At 41.5% G+C, this 23621-nt stretch overlaps 1 protein-coding gene across 3 annotated transcripts in view; it reads right to left on the bottom strand.

The window, feature by feature from the left end:
* Positions 1-6201: 6201 nt before the first annotated feature.
* SH3BGR (SH3 domain binding glutamate rich protein) overlaps positions 6202-23621 on the bottom strand; it is a 31366-nt gene continuing 13946 nt past the window's right edge. The window contains exons 4-7 of one of the 3 annotated variants that reach the window (XM_085305109.1): positions 15571-15672; positions 10982-11011; positions 9862-9981; positions 6202-6374 (exon numbers count right to left, since the gene is read on the bottom strand). In XM_085305109.1, coding sequence (XP_085161235.1) covers positions 9904-9981; positions 10982-11011; positions 15571-15672 — 210 coding nt within the window. In that variant the 3' untranslated portion in view covers positions 6202-6374; positions 9862-9903. Of the gene's footprint in view, positions 6375-8081; positions 8579-9849; positions 9982-10981; positions 11012-15570; positions 15673-23621 lie in introns of those variants that run through there. The other 2 variants (XR_014895851.1, XM_085305093.1) reach the window with 2 other exon arrangements.

Below are 23621 nucleotides of genomic sequence, written 5' to 3'. Positions count from 1 at the left end.
TCGGCCCAACCTGCCGCTCTCCCGCCCCCCTTCCCACCACTTACTCCTCTCGCAGCCTTAGGCATAAACATATGGGGCTGGTGGCTGAGGGACCTTTAACACCTCTACCACTGCTTGGTGGGACACATTGTCCACATGCCAAAATTCGGCACGGGGGTCACTCGCCCATTGAGCCAGAAGCTKCTGGCCCCGTGCTCCCGACAGGCTCTTCTCTGCCAGCTGCTCCCAGGATTTCCCATGGGTCACACCAGCTGAAACCAACCCGAAGGTTGGCTGGAAGTCAAATAGCATTTTCCTTTAATACCTCTAGCTTTCAGTGAAGTCTGATCAGGTACATGGACACCTGTACCACCTGTACCAGACATTTTTAGGTTGGCTACGGCCAATATTAACGCAGCACACCGTGTCATTAAAATGAAAGCCCAAACCCACTGCCCCAGCACCGACTCCAGGGCATCACTCACGTACAGTGACTCCAGAAGCCGCTCTTAGCCCAAAGCAAGTTTGTCTCCACCTGCTTTCTCACTTTTCTTGCTTATTCTTCCCTCTGCTGCAGAGCAGGTAGGTAACAAGTTAGTGCTGAGTTCATGCATCCGAGGTGCTGCTGCTCAATTAGCTGGGCAGGCTGGGACGGCTTCCCCACAGCTGCGGGAGCCCCGGAGAAGCAGCCTCCAGCAGCCCGGCTCTTTCCAGCAGGCCCTGCTGTTTGCCGTGCCCATCACATGAGCTGGGGCTCCCACAGCGGGGATTGTGGTCTCTCCTGCCARGGGGATGCTGGAAGGGGATGCATCTGCTGTATTTGTTTGTCTGGAGCTTATTGTCAGACAATTCGCTTTTGTTTTTTTTTTTTTGTTGTTGTTTTTTTAAAAAAAGAACAGAGAGAGAGAGAGAGAAACACCTCGGGGGGCAGAGGCTGGGCAGCAGGGAGGAAGGCAGCTGGGGGGGCTCGTGCTGCCCAGTGGCGTGGCAGAGAGAGGCCACCAGTGGGGCCTGAAGCTGCTAAATGTTGCTGCCCTCCAGCTGTGGAGCTGGGGCAAAGTGTCCGACCTGCAAGTACGGGGTATCAGTTACCGATTTTCAGCTTATTTAGCCTTCTCGCTGGCAGAACTGGCCCCTCCCTATTTAAGGATTACATCTTTTTGCTCTTATCAGCCCACGTCCAGGCAGGGGGAGCCTGTCACTGACTTTCAGCACGCTCTCTTTAAAGAGAAGGACACGTTCTGGCTAATTTTGGTCCCACCACAGCAAGGAGCAGGGGGCTGTCTGCAGAAGGTGGCTCCAGCCATGCTGGGAACCAAGGCTCTTGGTTTGCCTGCAGAGTTTATTACTGGGGGATTCTGCACTAGGAGCATTGACTGGGACTAACGACTTCATCAGAGTAACATGATTGTAAGGCTAAGGCACAGCACTAGCTGAGCTGTCCAGTTGCTCGGCACGCTGCTCTGGTCTGCCCTCCTACAAGCTCGTAGGCACCGGAGGGGGATTTCCTCACACGCCCATGCACAGATGTTCCTCAGGTCTGATAGCCCACAATGAAGAAACATCAACGGATTTTCTTCTAGCTTTACTACTCACAAGTTGTAAAGCCTCAAGGTCAGAAAGACTAAAAAAATCCTTGGAAAGCTAGAAATGGGGATGGACAGAAAAATGGAATTCATCCAGTATGCCACCTTTAAAGTCAGCGGAGCTGAAGCAGTCGTGCTTTGCTAGCAGCTCTATAGAAATAGCTCTGTGCGGACAGTCAGCTGGGAATCAGGTGCTCTAGCTTTGACAACGGTCTCAGCTATGTTTACGCATTGCCAGCTCTGCTGTATTTCAGTATTTATAATGTAAATTATCTCATATGCTGGGACTCTCCTATTAACATGATCCCTCAGAGGCTACTATTGGCATCTCCCCTGAATATCATTATAAGCTCAAGCATATCAGGCAGCAATCCTTCATGACTGAAGAGGTAAGCCACTCTGGATATTACCAAACTGCAGACATCCAAGAAAGATAACTCAGTCTGTCTTTTCAAATGAGATTTTCTTAGCTGACTTTTCTTCACTACATATTTGGTTGGTTTTGGRGGGATGCTGTGGTGAGAAGATAGATGGATTTGATTGCTACCTTGTGCTTGGCAACACCTGTGCACAGCTGAGTACTGGCTAGGAGAGAAGTTGAATGCAGTCAGTGTGCAAGTGACGGGGAAATATGGGAGATACCCTCTTTCTTCATAGCAAGTTATAATGAAAATGGAGAAGGGTGGACACTTTTTATAGAAATCTCCCCCCCCCTCTTTTTTTTAGGAAAGAAAAAATAAAATAAAAACCCTGGAACTCTAAAATGCCTACCTAGTACACATATACTTATATTTTGYTCTTATTGGTCAAGCTCTCTGATCATCTTTTGGTTGTGCCTTGGCTTTCCCTGTGGGTAAGGAACAGCAACATGTGATTACAGCTGGGTGGCCTCAGTGCASCAGGAGAGGTGAAGTCCCTCAGGTCAAAAAGTGAGAATCAGCCTTGAGTGTTCAGCTTCTGCCACTATAAAGTCAGTTTAAACTGCAGAACATCKCTAATGTGAGCTGTTTAATAGAAAGATTTAGTTGCAATAGTGATTTTGAATATAATATCAGAGGCCAAGACTAGTGGTTTAAAGCTAACTAACTAGTTTACTTGAAATTACAGAATAATAATAAAGGCAAACAAATACTATCACAATAATACCTTTGGCAGGCTTGCAAGAACGGGACCACAGTTGCTGTGGGCAAGCAACTTGGACCAGCCGATGGGCTCAGGGAATTCCAAATTCCCGGATCGATTGGATCGGTCCCCTTCATTTGCTGAGTCTCACCAGCACTATCTGGACTCGTCAGCCCATTATCACCTTGTTACTTCTTTCCCGGTGTTTTTCCCTCCTGCCCATTTCTTTCCTAAAAGAAATGAGTGTCACCAGCTTTCAATGCCTAGTATCTGTGCTCAGAGGAACTTTCTTTCAGACTCCTCTGCAGCTCGTGCAGATGTCTGATGGGGATCAAAGAAGTCTGACCTGACCAGGAATCCCGTCCTGCCGCCTCAGAGGGGAACGCAGCCGACCCAGCGGGTGCACAGGGACTTACTCATCCCCAGCAGACAGATGCCGAGCTGGATGAGGTGAAAGCAGAAGGAAATCATGTGCACGCAGCCATGGGTTTCTTATGGAAAGTATATCTCTGAGTGTTAAATGGATTGTTGATGGGCCCAGGGAGACAATACACCATCCCAGACAAGGTTCATGATCAGTCTCTGGTCTGTTGACACCCTTTGGGTGCTAAGCAGGGTGCTAGGCTGACTTCATCTTCAAAAGACATTGCTTAGTAAATGTGTAAGCTCTATGAAGCTGACTTTGATCGAATGACTGTAAACACTCATGTACTTTAGAGGTGACCTTGTGACGTAGGGTCTATAGGATCTGTAGAGGTCCTAGACCTCTAACTCTACATGTGTAGATCCATGCTTAGGTTCTGAGAGAAAGGAGATGCCAACCCAGCTGATATCCCCAAAGAGACATTTTTCAGCCCTGATTCTGTTCTAGGCCTGTGAACAACACAGGGGAAAGGTGGCTGTTTTGACAGCCATTTATTCTGTAGGCTGCATAGCAGTAGAGTTAGGTGAAGAAATCCTGGAAAAGCAGTAAAGACATGATGTAAAGGAGAAGGCAGTTATRATAGCTAACCGGTAACAATAATCCAGAAAAATGTAGAAATTGACATTTTTGCCTGTGTGGAATCAATTGCTCAGCAGCAGGTAACTTTGTCAAAGAAAGAGGATGCAGTTTTACTTTCATCTTTTGACCAAAGAATTACACAATTAGCCAAGGGTAAGCAGAGGACATTTGTTGGTACTTTGATTTTATTCTCATGGATTTTGTATCACGAGTATTTTACCAATTTCATGGGGAAAGTAAGGTGCAAAGAAGTTAACTGAACAGTCTGCAGTCAAAACTGGTTTTAGCCAAGATGGCACCAACACCCAACTTCTCTTAAATCTGTTTATTGCAAAGACAACTTTATTCCCTGCAAAACATGTACCCTGAAAGGGCAAGATATTGTTCCTCAAAGAACCTGTGATTACTGTAAAGCAGTTCCGGATAGTCTCAGAGATTCATTCCTAGTTCCTCTAAGATAAGGACTGTCAGGTTCTCTCCTGCTTTTAGTGACAGAAAGTCTGATCCACATGCAAAACCGTGGGAGATATGCTCTGAAGCAGGAGAACACACTTGAGGAGTCTAATGTCTAATTTGTACTCTAATATCCTTGACCTGTGTTATTAAGCATGCCATTCAACTTCGACACCTTATTTCCTCAAGAACAAAATTGAGATAATAATTCATTAGGAATGAGAGTCTCATCTGAGAGTTACTGTTTCCTCTATTTGCTGCATGCATGGCAATGACTTTGTACCTGGAGGAACAGCAAGCATTCTTTAAGATATTGACATATCAAATATTAAGAGGCAGGTGGAAAAATGAGGTGGCTGGAAAGGTGACCAGAAATGCAGACTGAGGGCTAGTGCCATATTGTCTGAACTACCTTATAATTCCTGTCCTCTCCAGTGAATTAATTCTTCTTTGAGTTTTCTTAGAAGAAAATCTCTTAAGTTGGCTCAAAAGTGCTCTCCTGCAAATGACAGCATGGCACAGATTGTCTTCTGGACCTGTTATTCAAATCGCTTTATTGCTAGCAATGAACTGAAACCTTTTCCATCGCAAGCAAGGCAGTCTTGTATCCATATTCCAGCCGCAGAGAGTATTAGAGACACCAGCAGGGAATGTGGCAGGAGTTTTTTGCTTTCTCTGGTTTCTCTTGTGATGTTTCTCACGCGATGACCAACTGTTTTGTTGTTGTTCAATATTCACCTTTTATTTTGTACAGTTTAAAAAAAAAAACTGCTTTAACCCCCAGATTTGCATTATGCATATCATCCTATGCCAGAATCACTTGTGAACCTTTCCTATTGCCTGGACTTTATCCCAGAGCCAGCTATGCTCACCTGTGGTCTGACAGTTTCCATGCCTGCCTTGCACTTTTGTTAACTGAAAGCTGTACACATAATATTTATTTTCCTAGAAAACAACCCATTGACTAGTCCTAGCTGCTTAAGTACTTACAGTCACTTCTTTTAATCTTAAGTAGTCTGTTACATTTCATAATCAAATGTCTTAAGGTGTAAACAGCCACCACCCTCTGTCATGTATGGGACCGTAGGAAGGGTAGCTTGAAACCTTCCTTTGCATTATTGAGAAGGAAGGTTTTGTTATACTAGAAGTTTCATTATACTAGAAGTTTCCAGCATCAATCATCCAAGGAAAATATTTTACATATTTAAATGTCAGAAAAGGTAAAATGCTGTTTTGTGTTTAATTGTGGTGCGCTGGTATGGTTTTGCATCTACAGGTTCCTGAAACACATGAAATGCAGTTTACCAGACGTTCCCTATTAACTGAATGTAGTTTTCACCCAGTAAAAAATAAATGATAAAACAATATAGACAGTATGTTTTTAAAAAGCACATAAGTCAGCAGCTCATATATTTGTACTACTGATTTTCATTTCTTTGAAATGAAGAGATTTCATTCTTTTACTAGTTGCACTAAATCACTAGAGAAAGTGTTGAGCTTGTGTAAGTGGAATTAGCATTCGTTACGGCTGTAATCACAGGGCATTCTTAGAGAGCAGCAGTTAGCTTTCAGTTTATCCTCTGCTTACTCATAGCCTCCTCTCATCTGGCAGAAAAGATGATCAGCACATGCAAAAAAAGTATTCCCCCAAGGAATGTGCCCAAGATCTACTTCGTAAGAGTGACATCTAGGACATCAACTATCCCGTTTGCATATATTTCTCTCCATGCTTTATGTGACCAGTGTAAGATGGGTTCAGCACRTCACTTCGGTATTTGAGATTTAGCATTCCTAACATTCCCTCGTGAGCTTTCCAGATTACGCCCTCTTGAGAACATGGTTGCCATATTTCTCCCTTAACAAGTAATACCTGAATATGCAAGGTGTGGCGCTTCTGTTTCAAGCCTAACGCCTTTGGGCCTGCCTGTTTAACCGAGTACACTCAGGCTCTTTGGGCTGTACGACAGCAAAGGGAAAAGCAGAGCCTACGGTACACCGGCACGGCCAAGCCCAGACAGCTGAAGAGCGTATCATGAACATTCAGGCTGACACACAACATATACTCAGTGTCGGATTTATTGCATTTCCAAAGTGATTAACAGCTTGGCTTTCCTGTTCTCTCTCCTGTCCCTGAAAGTCCAGGCTTTCCTTCAGAATTACTGTGGCTGTGACTGACGTCCCAGTTTGGCTGCCAGTGAGATGAGGACTATTTGCCCAGGGAGGAGTGTCTTCTATAGAAACATAAAAATGGGTCAGATCAATGTCCATCCAACTCACCTAGTCCTTTACTGTGTCTTTGAAAATGGCAATAGGCAATGCTCTTCATGGACAGCATGTGGGTCTGTCCACTATATTCGATTTCTTCTGCTCATAATCCCCAGCACCCACAATCATTGCACTGGGCATGCTAGTGACTACATCCCAGGCTTTCATATTGGCTTACGAGCCTCTTGATCCTAACATTCTCTAATACCTTTCTGAGTCTGCTGACATTGTCAGTCTCCGCAACCTCCTGTGGYGACAAATTCCAGAACTTCACTACCCACAGTGTAAAAAAAGTATTCTCTTTCATCTCTTTTAAACTGACCTMCTAATTTGATTGTGTGTCCTCATTTTAGGATTTTCTGACAGTTCTCRTTCTGCTTATCCACTGCCTTCTTGATTTTTGTAAATTCTTGGGCTTCCTCTCCAAACTGAAAAGTGCCAGCCTTTCCAGTCTCCTCATAAGGCAGCTGTTTCATCCACTGCAACTATCTAGCTGTTTCCTTTRTACCATTTCTTATACCCCTACACCTTCCTTGAGCTGCAGAGACCAGACTGCACACAGTGCTCAAGATGTGCCCTCAGCAGGGCTTCGTACACCAGCAAAACCACACTGTCTTTGTGACGGTTCCCAACACTTTGCTGATTTTTGGCTGCTGCTGCACACTGAGATGATGATTTCAGAGAGCTGTCAGTGATGACTCCAATGTCTCCTTCCTCAGCTGCAGCTGCCAGTTCTGAGCTCAGTGTCATCTACAAGTATAGCAACAGGGTAGACAGCATTGATTCCTCATCCATCCCTTCCCAACAATCTGCAACTTAAGATGTATCCTGAGCAAAAAAATGTACCCGTGTGTTCAGTAAACTTCCACAGATGTTTCTTCCATTTAATTTGCCATTATTGTGCGAACACTCATTCACACTATATGAGATCTAAACTTGAGAATCCACTCTCTTTTTGAGCAGGTTAAATATAACTTGTTGTTCCTTTGGAGATTGTTTCATCTATGAAGTTATGAGCTATTATGGTAATGAGCGTTTCTCATCCTCTCCCTTCCCCTATAAGCAGTTATTACAAATCTCTTAACWAGTAATTGGCCCAGAGACTGAAATCCAAGCTCGATCCTCCTTAGTGAACATCTAGCCAACAGTTAGATCATGAATGTAGATTGAATTTTCCCTGTCTCCCTGGTCCAGTGAATACAAATGTATCCATGAATACTGAAACAGCTGCAGTAGAAGGGACTGTGATAACTCTTTCCTTCAATGAATATTGTGTATCCTGGCAGTACAGGGCCTTCTGTAGGCAAACTGGAAATGGTTAGACATGGGATAARCACCTATGCTTTCCATATTTGAAATGAATGTGTTAACCCTGGATCTATAGTGCAAAAGGGGAGAGAAAGCCTTATTTTCTCTTCTCATTTTGTGTGAGTTTCTGATCATGCCTGATCTGATTGTTCCTCACTGATGAGAAAAGTGTGCTCATGTGTCTTGTACATCTTGTAGGACACAAGTAAATGCACAGAAAAGAGCAGAAACTTCAGCAAGAAGGCAAGACAAGGTGAAAGACTTTGTATAACCTACAACTGGAATGACAGAGAAAATTTCACTTTACAGACGTTAGCATAGCTTGCTGGGGTTAAGTGAATGCTTTTGCAGATCAACAACAGATGTGACACAAAATGTATTTATTTAAACTGCTGTACAGTGGAAATCTCAATCATTTTCAAAAGCCAGCTGAGGGAGAACTCACAAAGCTTGTATACAGGAAGCATCTTTGCATTTTTCAGTGCTGAATTTCTTTTTCTCTGAATGCAACTTCACTGTGAAAGTGCAGTTATGTGCTGAGTGGCAGCAGTGTGACTGGCAGTACACAAACATGGAAAAAGACATGGTTCCTGCCCTGAGGAGCTTACAATCTAAAATTTGACATGGACAATACTATTCCAACGTATAACAATCAAGTGAAATATCGTAAGTCAGATAGAAGAGGACCCCATTTAACAAGCAATTGTAATACCAAATATATATACAAAGGCGAAAAGTAGCACTAAGTGGTGTCTTTGTTCTGCTATATTTAAATCCTCATATGTGTGCAGGCATGAAAGACAATGACAGTTTATTTGAGAGGGTGATTTTATTTTCTCTGGTGGTACTGCTCCAGCGTGCACTTCATGARAAGAAAAGAGAAAGTAAAGCAGAATTTAGCACTCCTTCCATGACTTTGCATGTCTGAACACTGGACAGCTTTATGCTTAATTAGTTACCAGCAACAACAGAGGAACCCAAATTTGGGAGCTTTTCTATCCTACTGAGGCACTGAATATTCACATTAGCATCTGTATGGTTGCTGAAACCTATGGCCATTTACTCCAAAGATAGGATTAGCTGGGAATCTGCCTAGTTCTAGGAAGAACATATCACACGCTGTGTCTGCAACTGGGAGAGAATCACACCACCCAAGGGATAATCTGCTGGAAAATCCAAGTTTCTTGCAGGTAAACAAATTTTTCATATTAAGGGACTGCTTGATCTCTATTTCCATGCAGAGGAGAAGAGACAGTAGCAGGGAAAAGGAAACCTGAAAACTACATTTAAAAACATCTGCTGACAAAACCAGTAATGCTGGATGCTCATACATCCAGACAGGCAAAAAATTCTGCCCCTAGATGTTTGTTGTTCTGGAGTTTTACAGTCACTTTAGGCCTAGGCAATCTGAGTAATAGATCATAGTGTGTCATACTGCTTCTTGGTCTCCTTTCCTTTCCCCAGTATTCTCTTTTTTTTTTTTTTTTTTTTTTTTTTTTTTTGAATGTTGGCCAATTTCATCCAAATTTGAGAGAGGACTTCATTCCAGACATGAAGCTCCTAAAGGTTTCAGAGAAATTAGCAGTTGAGTAAGAGAGTGGAGAAATGAGTTCTTACCCCAAATGAAGGAGAAACTGCAATATTAGTCTAGCAACTAATGGCCTTTTTTTTTTTTTTTGGGGGGGGGGGRSGCGCATCACTTGGGCAATTAGTGCATAGTTACTGACCATTCAAGCAATAGACATGTAACAGGTGCTGCATGTTGCTGTGTCCATACTTAGGAGACACAACAGGGAGCTGGGGATGTTAAGGAGTAGGCCTGAACCGAAGGTCAGAAGTCTGGCAGGGAGGAATGGATCAAGGGGTCTGCAGTTGTGGATATTAGGGATCACAGGCACAACTGTGGAGGAAACTCCATTTCATTCATTCCAGGGAAATGGGGAAAACTAACAGACTCTTTAAGGGGAATAGTTATGTCTAACCACAATGTGTCAAAAACATGAAGCTTCTTTTTTAAGGACTTGGTAAGTTCTTTCCACTCTTGTCCTCACAGTTATTGCACATAACAAAAACATGTACAAAATTTTTCAAGTTGATATTTCTTTAAGAACATTTAGAAACTGTGTTGGATACCTTAATAGTTACCTGAAAACCTTTTCAAGAAAGAATGTGTCATAAGAAAGTGTACTAAGACTCTTCTTGCTCCTCTGTCTCCTCCTCCGCCTCTTCCTTTTCTTCTCCCTCTTCCTGCTTTTCTTCTTCTTCCTTTTTTTTTATAGAAAATATTTCAGTAAATCATATAAGAACTGGGRAAAAACTGAAAAGTCCTCTTCTTTTGCAACCGTTATGTTTTTAGCAAATGTCAATTTTAATAGAGCATAAAACAAAAGTAGAACAGAGGAGTAATGTACAGAGTTTTTATTCTTAACATGACAAGGCTCTAGCCTCATGGAGTTAGGAGGCTGGTGTTGGAATATACAGATACCCTTCTTAGATAATTTAGAAGAAGCTAGATGGTTAAGCTGTAAACAGATGTTCAAGATCATAATGAGAATATAAAAATATATGTAAATATGACACAGAACTTAGTATTTGGAATTAGATGCTTTCTTTGTGCAGTAAGCAAGTCAAGATTCATGCCACAGGAACTAGACTCCTGAAAGATCATTGAGAGTCAGAAAATAAGGCAAGTTTCTGCTTCAAAAGTTCTTATTTCCCTTTGTCATAAAAAAGAAATAGCATAGCTTAAAGCTTAAAGCCCCTGCCTTCAGCCAACCAAATAATTTTAATGAAACACTGGAGAAATATTGAAGGCATAAATTTGCAAGCCCCGGCAAAGGAGAAAAGTACATAAGAATTTGCACCTGAGTCTTACAAATCTTCACAGGGAAAATATATCCTTTACCTAATTACCTAGTTTGTCAAAATGGCTCTTACACATTCAGAACACTGAAAATGTAATCAGGATGGTGTCAGTTAGTGATTTTCAAAGGTATATGTGTCTTGGGAGCTCTTGGCAAATATTATTAAAGAATTTGTGAAAGACAATTTCCATTTACAGTTGTAAATAATTAAAGGCCTATCTTTGTTCACAAACAACAGAACTACGATATGACCAATAATTATCTCAGCAGAATATAGTACTAACACATTCAGTTTCATAAATAAGAATTTGCTAACTTTTGAGTGAATCGATGAGACAGAAAAAGAATTACATGCACACAAACAAAATCTGAAAGCAAAATGTCCAGATAATATACTATACCCCTGCTGCTGCATGTTCTTCCTTGTCTTCCTACATAAAAGAACATATAAAAAAAAATGGTTAAAAGATAGATCAAAGAAATAGTATCAGAGGTCATACAGGTAAAACATGGCAGAGTTTAAAATGCTGAATTTAGGAAAATTATGTGGAATTCAGTGGATTTACTTYGGATTACTGTCCTCCAGAATAACTCACAAAGCAAATTTAAGCTAAGCTTCTATTTTGCAAAAGGACTATAAAATCATGGAATACAATCCCCTTTTCTTCAGTTACTTCCAATCAAATCTTCTTTTACAAGCAAAGCATTAAGTCTTGGGTTTTGATTGGCTTTTCAGAGTTTTTTTCCCTAACTATGTGGCCCACAAAATCAAAGTTAAGTCAGTAATATACAGAGCCCTATCTGTGTTGCATGTCACGACTCAGAACCTGGCTTGCTAATCTGTTGATGATTTCTAGGCTGGAACAAGTGCCTTGGCGCAACAGTACTGGGGAATAAGAAATAAGGCAAATTGACTTTAAGACTATAGATTGAGCAAAAGTGATAAAGTGGGATAAAAGAGAGAAAATATAAATGTACAGTGCAATATAACTTAATGTCAAATATCAAACTGCTTATTGGAGGGAAGAGCTGAYCTTACACAGGGATCAGAAAAAGGGCAGATGGAATCCACACAGGTACCTCACAGAAGGCTGTTAGGAATTTGCATATAATTTAGTGGGATAGAGAAGTAAGCTGCAGCACCAGAGTTTATATATGGCCTGGGGAATTGCTGAGATAGTATATAGACTTGCATTGTAATATGTTTTTTGAACACAGTTCTAAAATAATTTGGCCCTGTTCTCAAAGTGAGCTTAGTCTGTGCAGGAAACTGATTTAACTGGGACAGCATTTAAGTAAGTTTCTACACCCAAGCTAAAATCTAAAGTTAAAAATGGATAGTATGAAGAAAGAAGATATATTGCCGTCACATCCAGTCACCAGCAGAAACAGAGCACCTGCTGTGCCTGCCTTGTAGAAGGTCACAATCTTTTCCTCAGAAAACTCAGAAACCAAACGACAGACAAAGAGAAAGGGACACCATATCCAAACAAAATGTACCCTCGTTCTTCTCCACCAAATGATGGGGATTAGAGTTGGAAAAGTATGAGGAGGGATTGAAGGGTTGATGAAGCCATTAGGGGAGGAAGGTTTAAGGTAAGTCAAAAATTCATGAAGAAATTTTAGTGCAGTGGTCCTTGTTGACACAGACTGAAAGCTATTCCTGTTACTTACTACAGCATCTGTGACTTTTATTTGAACATTTGCTCCAGGCTTTCCTGCTTGCATGTGTGAATGAGGGGCTAGAGCTGCTGAATCCAGGGCAGCCTAAAACACTGTTGACAAGTCTAATAGGAAGGCTGTGAAGAACAACCTGTCACACCACACATTTATCCCTGGTGCTTCCARAGGCAGCTGCTGGCTTAAGAGATTTGTTTTTCAGAGGGTTGGGGTCTCTTGATGGCTTCCTCAGGGTCATACCAGGTTGAGGCAAAAGACTGGAGCTTCTGGACTTCTGCATCTCCAAGCAAATGCAGGAGGAAGCAGTAGAGGGCTGCAGCTTCTGCACATACCTGCGTTGGCTGTTGGCTGTCATTCCTGCTCTTGAGGCATGGGAGGAGCCTCCTGAAACTGGGGCCCCTCCATGCAGCTCCACAATTCAGACTGTCACAGTTTATTTTGTCACCTGTCATATGCTCATTGGCAAAGACTGAGATATCTTTACCTTGCCAAGATTCTTCTAGAATTGCTCCACAGGGCGTGCATTTTTCTTGCAGAGTCACTGGAGAAAAAGCAGGCTGGATTACATCCTGAATCACAGAATCATTTTTAAGCTTGTTTGAAACGGAGTGCTAAATAAGATCAAATTGCCAATGCTTGATTCATATCAGTGTATTAATTCAGGAGCAGAATGTAAAACTGTGATGTGTAAATTATGGCATTCTGATCTGAGAGTTTGTCAAAAGAGTGAGTTGACAATCCAGATGGGACCAGACTATAGTTCAAAAGATGCAACAGTTTTGCTGCAAATCACAGAGTGCCAGTGACAAAAAGGCCACCCTTTCAGAACATGATAGGCAGAGACCAGCTCTTAATAAGCTAGAAGAAAAAAAGACACGGGTGGGGAAGAACACACTGAAAACAACTATTCAAGATGGTCAAGCAGCCAAGCAAGATAATTCTGCTGGGCTGCAGAATTAAAGAGAGGGAAATACTGAAAATATTATGTTGATGCTACACATATYCTTTAGGGCCTAACATCCAAAGCAGGTACTTCAATGGCAACCTCACAATCTTTAAATGTGTAAATTCATAAAATCATGGCCAGGTAAGGAAATGTTATTCTATCTCTGTTTTATAGGGGGAAAAATGAAATACAGACAAAAAAGGCAGAATTCATCTCACTTTAGCTGTCTCAAAATAATTCATCTCATTTAAACTAGTCTTCTGCATGCTCTCTGTAATGAAAGAAGATACCAGAATTTCTAAAGAATGATTCATGTTATCCCAAGAGAAGTTTGGGTTTAACTGTGGCAAGGCAGACAGATGCCACATCACTGAAGTGATTTGTCCTCTGTGACATGGGAAGTAGGTGGTAGAACAGGATAAAAAATGTTTTTGTGAGTCTCCAAGAGCAGCCTTGCTGGTACCTCACTGCCTGCAATCGTGAGTACCCTTATTGTCAATGAGTGCGACAGAAACAGAAACAGTACATTTTACTCTCCCTAGAAGCTAATATACATCTCCTGACATGAAGAAGGCAGGTATCAGAGTTAGATCATTTCAGGAAGACTTTTCCTCCCCCTTAAACAAGAACACTTGTAAGAACATYTCAATAATGCCAAGATTGTGCAGGTGAAAGGGGAAGACTCATGAGACAAATCATGTTTTATGCCTTGATAACTATACAAAGATTTGTTCACACACACTGTATTGCCCAGCTGCCTTTCCTCTGCCATAAAACTAAAAGACAATGTATTTTCCACTTACAGCTCCAACCTACTCTCTGTGAAATGGAGCAAGGTGCTTGTTGTATAGAATGGTATTGCAGTATGTCATTACAAAGCCTCTCATACACAGCTGCTTGACACATTTGCAGACATGTTCCAGCACTCTGTTCTCATCTTAAAAACATTAGAATACACTGCCAACCAGAATGACATGTAATCTAATCCAGCCAAGGAATGCAGTGCAGTTCTACCCAGAGCTTCTGTTAAGTTTTGAGGAAAAAAGCATTTGATGGCATTGATGAGCTGGTGAAATTTATAGACACATTGAAAGGGCCTGGAAACAATTTAAGGGTRATTTTCAGTTCCCACTGTGGGCCAAGGGCAGCGTCTCTCCTCATCGCCACGCGCGATCAACTCTGAAATTTTAAATGGGACTTTCCCTGGTGCCTGAGACTTGCATGAAGTTATATGAAGTAATGCATTTCCAGTCTAATGCTTCATGAATTGTTAAAATGGGAATGGGAAAAGGCTTACAGAGGGAGGTACTTCCTCTGGAAGAACTTTGTAGCCAGATGAAAAAAAAMCACACACACATTTGTTGTGGTTATTAGTGAAAGAGATGATGCATTTGCAACAAATATTCCACAGAGAGAGTCTGAGCTCCAAAGCACAGCAGAAAATAACAAGTGTAAGTAAGTGCTTGATTCAGTAGCAGGTTTGCCTCTCTGGGAGGAGAGTCACATGATACTGCAACATCAAAACAAACCCATCCTTAAATGCAAACTGGCAGAGCAGCAGGAGAYATAAAGCGGTTGGATCCCTGTCTCCAGATACAGGGGCCATTTCTACTTAGTCTCTAATAGGGCTAGAACCTGGCTAGTAATATAAATATCTCACTGTGRAAGAAGCCGGTATACAACAGCATTGGCCCTTTTTGCAGGCTCCATCTATGCTTCCATACAGCACAAGTACTTTACTTATCTTAGCTCACTGCAGGAAAGGGTGAATGGTATGTTTTGCAGATATCCTGCCAGAGAGCTGATGAAGCAGCTCAGATGTTTTCTTCCAAGAACCTTTCACACTGCAGTTTGAGATCTGCCAATGTGGCTGTAACAATACCATGCTGTAGGCAGAAAGGGTAACAGTCATCTCCATTTCTGCGCTGGCCAGAGGTTCCTGCATGGCCTGGGAGAAGACACTGTCAAGTCTGGCTTGCTGTGATATTAGTCAATGCTAGTACATACTGATAGCAGCAATTTTCTATATAGATAGGACTCAGAAGTCTAGTTCTCTATTATTCTCCATAACTAGAGTCTGATTCCAAGTGAGCATTAAATAAATGGATTTGGTAGAAAACAGAAAAAGGAAACTGTTAAATAAAGAGAGCTATTGTTATTCAAGGTCTGGAAGAAAGTTTCCTGGAGTTTTATCTAGGTTTCACATCACTATGATATCAAATAAAATGCACCCAAAAGACAGGTGAGGCCACTCTGCATTCAGTCTTCCCACCCTGCGGTACACTAGAAGGACCTGTGGGTTTATGTTTTATTAGCTTACCACAGGTAAAACCCTTATGTCACGGACGGCAAAGGGGAAATTACCTGTTGATCTTCCGATGGTGACTGAGCAGACTGAGCCTCTTCATCTGCGTTGGCTTCTGCATGTGCCTCATTTACTTCAGTGGCTTCAGACTTTTCAGTCTCCTGGCAGCAAAGAAAAAGTCACTGTTAGCCTCCAGACACATGATCACCAATTCCYTTCTATACAGTCTTTTGGTTGCATAGTTTTTGGAGGTGTTTTTCTAATTTTGCTTCAGCACTTACATGAAAATATTCCCTTTTGGACATTTTCCTGTCAAAGGACCATGGRTTGGTACGTGGAAAACATGAATTCAAGCCCCTTATTTCCTTTTCAGAGCARAGGAGATTCTCTAACTTTTCCGTGGAAAGTTTAATAGAAACTGATGCTCACCCTGATGGCACATTCGGGCTTCAGGGAAAAAAGTCTTTTTCACCAGCATGCATTCCAATTAAACTTCATCAGGAAACTACAGGGAAACAGATGTAATAAAGGATTTCATATACAGACTCTTAGCTTTCTTGTTTAAAATCATGTAACTAATCCTCAGTTAATATACCAATGTACTAGATCTATTTCTCCCAGCAGCATGAGCAAGTAACTCCTAGAAGCTCTTCTTTTTAAGTCATCTTGTATTTTCTGTTAGGCAGATGTGAAAGGTCACATTGGACCACACACTGGGTCAGACAAAAGGAGACCTAAATGGCCTTAAGTGGAATAATAGGAATGGGATGAAATGCAGTAGCATGAAGTTTAAAGTCACGTTACTAGGGACAGGTAGTTCTGGGACAGCTAATAGAAACAGACATTTCTGCTGTAATTTGGGAACTCTTTAGTTGGAGATGATCAAAGATGAAAAAGATTGTTGAATTTCAATTAAACACAGAGTAACTGAGTCATCAGTGTGATGCAACAGTGAAAAACTAACAGATGTGATCCTCAGATGTATCAGGTGAGGTATATCTGATGGAGTTAAAAGCAAATATTAATGTCAATGCAGGAGGCAAAGGCAAAACCTCYTCTAGATCATTCTGTACCATTCTTGTCACCCAGGCTCAAGAAAGAGAAATTCAGATGGGAACAGGTGCAGAGAGGGGTTACAGGAATATCTGAGGGAGTAGAGAGCCTCTCYTATGAAAGAGTGACAAAAAAAGCTTCACTAGTTTAATCAGGTGAATGCAAGGCTGTGAGGGGATATAATGTCTCTCTAAAAATAGAACAGAGTAAACATCAGGGAGGGATAGGTTAAGAAAGAGTATTGAAGTAGATGTAAAATAGGTACAAACCAGCTGTAAATAAAAATAARCTGAAAATCATAAAGAAGTTTCTAACTATCAGCAGTGTGCAATTTTAGAAGTGCGCTCTAGTAGGAGAAGTGGAGGTAAAGGACCTAATTCATTAAAGGGGAGCTCAACCATTTCTAAGAGCCGTTATCTGGTGTGGTTGCCTCTAGCAACACAGAATTGGGCTCCAGGGAGATCCTGTTCTGTGCCCTCCCAARTCCTACATCCTATGCTCCTTTCTCCTCCCTGAGACTGAGCCTTTACAATTCATCCACCTGGTAGGTCTGAGTTGTTCYGCTTTTCCATAATTTCATCTCTGCCTCTGCAGTCATACAAAAGCCCCCAGTCAAGATCCTCTGTTCTTTAAGCTTCACAAGTCCCCCTCCTGTGTCCTACATCATGTATGATTCCTCAGCTGCTGTACTTAGCCTGCAGAAGCGTCACATCAGCATAGCTCTGTGGCTTTTAGCTGTCAAGCAGACTGGGTCAGTGCTGGCTCAGGGATCCTTGCCCCAGGATTTGCTGTGCAATACAAGACGTTCTCCAGCTGAGATGCTCTGCTGGACTGGGAAAAAATGGTGGAAACAAGGACAGGAATGTTTGGAAGCAGGTATCATGGTAGAATCACAGAATCACAGAATCGGTAAGGTTGGAAGGGACCTCTGGAGATCATCTAGTCTCCCCCCCCCGCTCAAGCAGGGTCATCTAGAGCACGTTAGACAGGGTTGCATCCAGGCAGGTCTTGAAGATCTCCAGAGAAGGAGACTCCACAAACTCTCTGGGCAACCTGTGCCAGTGCTCTGTCACTCTCACAGGGAAGAAATTCCCCCTCACAGTCAGGCAGAACTTCCTGTGCTTCGATTTCTGCCCATTGCCTCTTGTCCTGTCACACGAGACAACTGAAAAGAGTTTGGCCCCGTCCCCTTGACACCCTCCCTTCAGGTACTTAGACACATTGATAAGATCCCCCCTCAGTCKYCTCTTCCCCAGGCTGAGCCGTTCCTCATAGGGCAGGTGCTCCAGCCCTCTGACCATCCTCATAGCCCTATGCTGGACTCTCTCCAGTAGCTCCATGTCTCTCTTGTCCTGGGGAGCCCAGAACTGGACACAGTACTCGAGGCCTCCCCAGGGCTGAGTAGAGGGGCAGGATCACCTCCCTTGACTTGCTGGCAACAGTCTTCCCAATGCACCCCAGGACACCATTGGCCTTCTTGGCCACAAGGRCRCATWGCTGGCTCATGGTCAGCTTGTCATCCACCAGCACTCTCAGGTCCTTTTCTGCAGAGCTGTTTTCCTGTAGATCAGCCTCCAGCTTGTACTGATGCCTAGGGTTATTTCTCCCTAGGTGCAGGACTCGGCACTTGCCCTTGTCGAACCTCAGGAGGTTCCTCTCCGCCCAACTCTCCAACCTGTCCAGATCTCTCTGAATGGCAGCACAGGCCTCAGGTGTGTCAGCCACTCCTCCCAGCTTGGTATCATCAGGAAACTTGCTGAGGAGGCACTCTGTCCCCTCATCCAGTTCCATCCAGGTCACTGATGAAAAAGTTGAACAGGATGGGACCCAGTACTGAGCCCTGGGGGACTCCACTAGCCACAGGCCTCCAACTRGACTCCACACCACTGATGACGACCCTCTGAGCTCTGCCTCTCAGCCAGTTCTCAATCCACCTCACAGGCCACTCATCTAACCCACACTTCCTGAGCTTATCWAGGAGGATGTTATGGGAGACAGTGTCAAAAGCCTTGCTGAAGTCAAGGTACACAACGTCCACTGCTCTGCCCTCATCTACCCAGCCAGTCATTCCATCGGAGAAGGCTATCAGATTGGTAGGGTGAAGATAGATAAAATACTTCCATGGTTTTGTTTTTTCCTGAAACTTGATTGTTTATAAGGTTTGGTGCTTTTCCAGCAGTTTTCTCATGAATCATGGAAAGCAAGTTTTTTATGTAATAACCTTGTTAAAAGAGATTTTAACAGGCTCATAAGGCTCATAAACTCCCTTTCCCCTTCCCAGAGGATAACAAAAAATAATAAAGACCATTATCAGTAAAAAGTGTCACAGAAGCAAGTCAGGCCCTCCCAGAAGTCCTTCCCAGTGCTGCACTGCCCCTTCCCCTGGTATCAGCAAAAGCCTTTGCAGGGCTTCATGGTGAACTGTAGCAGGGGGTCTGATCTAGATTAAAGCTGTAAAAAGAGAAACAGTTCTATCTCTGGCAGCTTGCACACTCCACAGCTGCACAAACATTTTTGCTAGCACTTGGAGGATTCTTGGGGAGGGGAAGGAGCAACTGCGAGTAAGGGGAAGGATGAGGAGGGGGGTGGGACTATTTCTTTTCCTGGCAATGCTGTCTTATTTCAAGTGTACATGAAACTGCAGGCTCATTGCACTCTTATGCTGGTAGCATTGTTATTAAAACTAGATGTAYAGAGAGTTTGGTTTGGTTTAACTTATCTTTTACCTTTGCTCCACAAGCTAGTAAAAAAATTGAAGATAAGAATGTGTAGAAATGCAGAAATATATTGAACCTCTCTTGTGCAACATTGTGTTTATACATTGTATGCTTAAGTAAATTATAATTTCCTTAAAGATGCTTTCTCTGTAGCAGTTCCTAAAATGAATAGTGTTCATGAAGATTGTATTGGTTGGATGTTTATTTTTTAATATATATCCTAACATATAAAATCCCTGTTCTCAATATTTTTGGCTAAAAATATACAAAGAGTAATGATGGCATTTTAATTAAAATTTACTACTATGTAAAGCTGTCTCAGAGAAATCATATACTTACTCAGAACATATAGCAAATAAAATTTGTGGCTGAAAGAGCTAAAACTCCAGAAGCAGCATGTTATCAGCCAGCACACAGGTGTACATATACACACAAACATACACAGAGTTTTCATTGATTATATGGACAATTGTGATATTTGGAATATCACCATTATACTAGCTATACACAGGAACACAAAATGTAATTTAAAATAATTTAAAATGAAGTCCGACTCATAAAGATTGGCTGACAGATCATTTTCCCTTTCAGTTAGATGCATCTATTTTAAGTTTGTAATTCAACGCAGTCTTAACTGCAGAAGCCTTCTTCAGCCAAAGGACAAAAGATCAAATATCTGTGGATTTTAGGATATCAAGATTAAGGATATTAAGATAAGAACACTAAGATTATGGAATTAAGCATATGCAAGATTTGAAACCAGATCCTCAGTTTGTGTAAATCAGTTTCAGTAAGTTTGCAAAGCAATAGCAAAATTACTTAGATGATCTAGCTACAAGCTGCCTGCTCTCTGGAGTTCCAAGAAAAAGAAGCAATATTCCACTTTGGTTAATAAAGCTGTTTGGGCCTGAGACTAAAGAAGCAATTAATTTTCTGAATTCCAGTCTTGCTAAGATACTCAGAAAGTACAAGAGTACAATATACTGTTTRTCATCCTAATTTAAGTAACAGATGTCTCATTGACAGAACAATTCACTTGTTCCATTTTAGGAAAAACTGTACAGCAGCAGCAACTCTTAATGTTTTTTTTTTTTCACACAATAACAATATTTGAGCACAGTTTCAAGAATATTGAGAACAGTCTCAGACTGAGCATAAAAATGATGAGGCCTAAAGAAGAAATGTACCCAGTTTTACTCACCACATTGTGGCATCTAAGACTGATGTTCATTAGCCTAGACTTAAGAAGTACATTGCTTGTAACTCAATCYTGTATACTCTCGGCATGTCACTGTTCCTGGCACTAATCCAAGATTAACCAAAATCATTCAGAAATCCATCACTAACTTAAGTGATCTTTGAGTCAGGCATATAGTTTCCTCTAAATCCCAGTCTGACATGAAACTTGTTGTTTATTTAGAATTAAATAGAAATATTTAAGATCAGGTATTCCTTCAAGTGAGAGGGTGTTCCATATTAATAGAATAAAGAACTTATTAACACAAATACTACGCCTGCTGGTCCTCTTGGGGGTATAAAACTGTGGTACTCATCGCTAGTAAATGATGCTGAGGGAAATGTGATAACTAGTGTGATAGGGAAGCTACAGGAGAGAGATGAGGGGGTGAGCTAATTGATTCTCCCTGAAATACCAAAAATATTGTATTGATTTCCTACAGTGTCACTAATTTTTATGGTCAAAAAGCACCCTGATAATAATAATAATAATAATAAAGTATTTGGTATGTAGGAAGAAAAGTGTGAAGAACTTTGCCTGATTCCCACAGTTACCTAAGCAAGTACTCAGCATTCGGAACTTAAGCCCTTTCACAAGACCTACARCACTTTTCATATGCCACTCATGCATCTAAATACTTTACTGGATTGGGATTGGGAAAACAGTAATCAAYACAGTAACTCATTATTTGTATTACAGTCCGTACCTTAGCCTAGGTCACAGTAAGGCTGACGGTCAGGAAAAATGCCTACTTAGGGAGYTGCCCCCAGCCTGTTTTCCAGCCAGCCTGATTAACTTTGATGTTGATTTGCTGGTTCCTACTGAAACAATCAAAGCTTTTTTCTAAGTAAGAGGATACTGTGCACACAGACTAATTTGCATGTACGCTGCATATCTGACAAGGATCTCCTTTATATTTGTGGGTACTCAGAGCTTCTTTGTGTGTGTCTTACAGTCAGTCTGCACCTTGGAGGCAATGTGTCCCAAACAAATCAGACATACTGCTTAGCTTGCACAAAACAGATTTACTGCTTAGCTTGTACTTGCACATTACAACTCCTGGGGAGCCATCAGAGCTCCACATACCTGGCAGTATGGCCATCTATGCCAGAGAGAAGTCAAGGCTACAAAAATGAGAATCTGCAAAAATGAAACATGTATTGTGCACTCAACAGGCTGATGTGTCAATGAATTTAATTCTGCAACTATTTTGTTAGGAAGTTAGAATCTGTTGAAGGGGTAGCAAAAGGTTCCTCTGCYTGCTCTGGGAAACAGTCTGAAAACAGTGCTGGATCAGGACCCTTGTAGGCTGTGCAATGAAATAGCATCATGATCATTGAAGAGTGTACCTACTGCTGGCACAGTAAGAGTTGAAAGATGGATGGAAAAGGGAACAGAATCTTCTGATGGGACGGTCAGTATAAAAAGTATACCAGCTTCATATTAGTCTTTGTAATGCCCCAAGGAGCAAAAACACCTATAAGGCAAAGGCTTACTGACTTGTTTTTTTCATACTTTATAGTTTGCTTCTTTTGTAAATTATCACCATATTCCAGGGAAAAAAAAATTAAGAAGGGATTAGTAGGAAATTCTGTCATATCTGTCATCATCAGCATCTCTTTCACACCTGACATACTTTCCCAGATCCATGCTGCTGGCAATGTCACGAACCACCCTTTGTAATTCATGCTAAGGTTGAATTGACAGCCTAATCAACAGAAAACAGCAGCACCGCAGCAAGGTCACTTGTATGACAAAGCACAGCCAGACAGACTGGTATGCAGTCAAGATGCTGAGAAACACCTCTGCAATAAATACTAAAACACTTAATATTTCTCTCTCAAATTCAGGGACAGATTCTGTAATGGGCAGGATGTAAATATACTTCCACTCTTTACACATATTCTTTAAAAGCACTCTTATTTAATCTATTTTCTGGACTGAAACAATCCCCAACACCACCAATGCAGCAATTATCAGCGTAAACCATTCTTGTGTGCTACCAATAGCACTGAAAGTTATCTGCCTGGCAGATTGCTCTGAAATTATTGTTTTCAACATTTACAAAGTTGTCACAAGCTAGAAACTGTAATAGCTTCTTCTGTCAGGTGGAATGACTGAATTCTAAAAAATTGCTACTTTGCCTCACAGACACACTATCTAATAGAACCTTGCATGAAGGAGCAGATAATATATGAAGTGAAAAGGTGGAAAATGCAATTTTCTTTATCTCTCTGATTCTCCACATATCTTTTATAATGACGATAATATGCAGTACTTGTAGGTCCTTTAAGCCTTTCATGGCTTTGTGGATGTTAATTAAATGAATCCTCACAAGACCCTTGTGAGGCAAGCAAGTAATTTTTATTTCCCTTGGTGGGAGATAGGACAGCTAAAGCAGAAAGTTTAAATCATTCGCTCCATATCACACAGGGACAGGGTGTCAAAGATAGCATTTATAGCAATAGTGGCTCTACCCTGGTATCTCTGCATCAGCAGATCTCAGGGCACTTAGCAAAGGCTCATTTGCTCATTTTTCCCTCTGCTTTTACAGAAGAGGAAAAACAGAGGCATTTACAGTGATGTTTTACCATAGTGTTTACTCTAAGTTGCTGAACAGTTGGTGGCAGAGTTAAGACTAGAAAGCAGATCTCATGTTCCTGGGCAGTTCATTAGTGCCACACAATACAGCAGAGTTCTTTGCTATCAGTCTGACTCATCACCCTCTTTTTTCATTTTGTTGGTTGAATCACCCGTGTTAAAGATGGAAACATTTGATTATGATCYAACATGATCTCAGGATAAGAGTTATAAAGCTTCTAAGTTAAAAAAACAACTGTGTTAAAGAAAAAATACATTGCTTTCAGTAAAGGAGAAATCCAAAAAAGAAACATCTATTTCTTTTGCTAGAAATATGTTAGAACATTGTCAAAATACAGTGGATAGAGAAGAATGGGTAGACTAGCCACAGGAATTTCATGAAGTCTTTGGTAAGACCTTAATTTATCTCCTCAAGGCAAAGAGTATGAACCCCAGAACAGTCTGGGCATATAGTTGCCCAAACCATATGGGCATATACATATATATATATGTGTGTGTGTGT

This window comes from Rhea americana, unplaced genomic scaffold (genome assembly GCF_003343005.1).
Source record: "Rhea americana isolate MKP2758 unplaced genomic scaffold, rheAme1 scaffold_101, whole genome shotgun sequence".
Lineage (NCBI taxonomy): Eukaryota > Metazoa > Chordata > Aves > Rheiformes > Rheidae > Rhea > Rhea americana.
The sequence above is the reverse complement of the archived record's forward strand: the minus strand, read 5'-3'. Positions and strand labels throughout refer to the sequence as shown.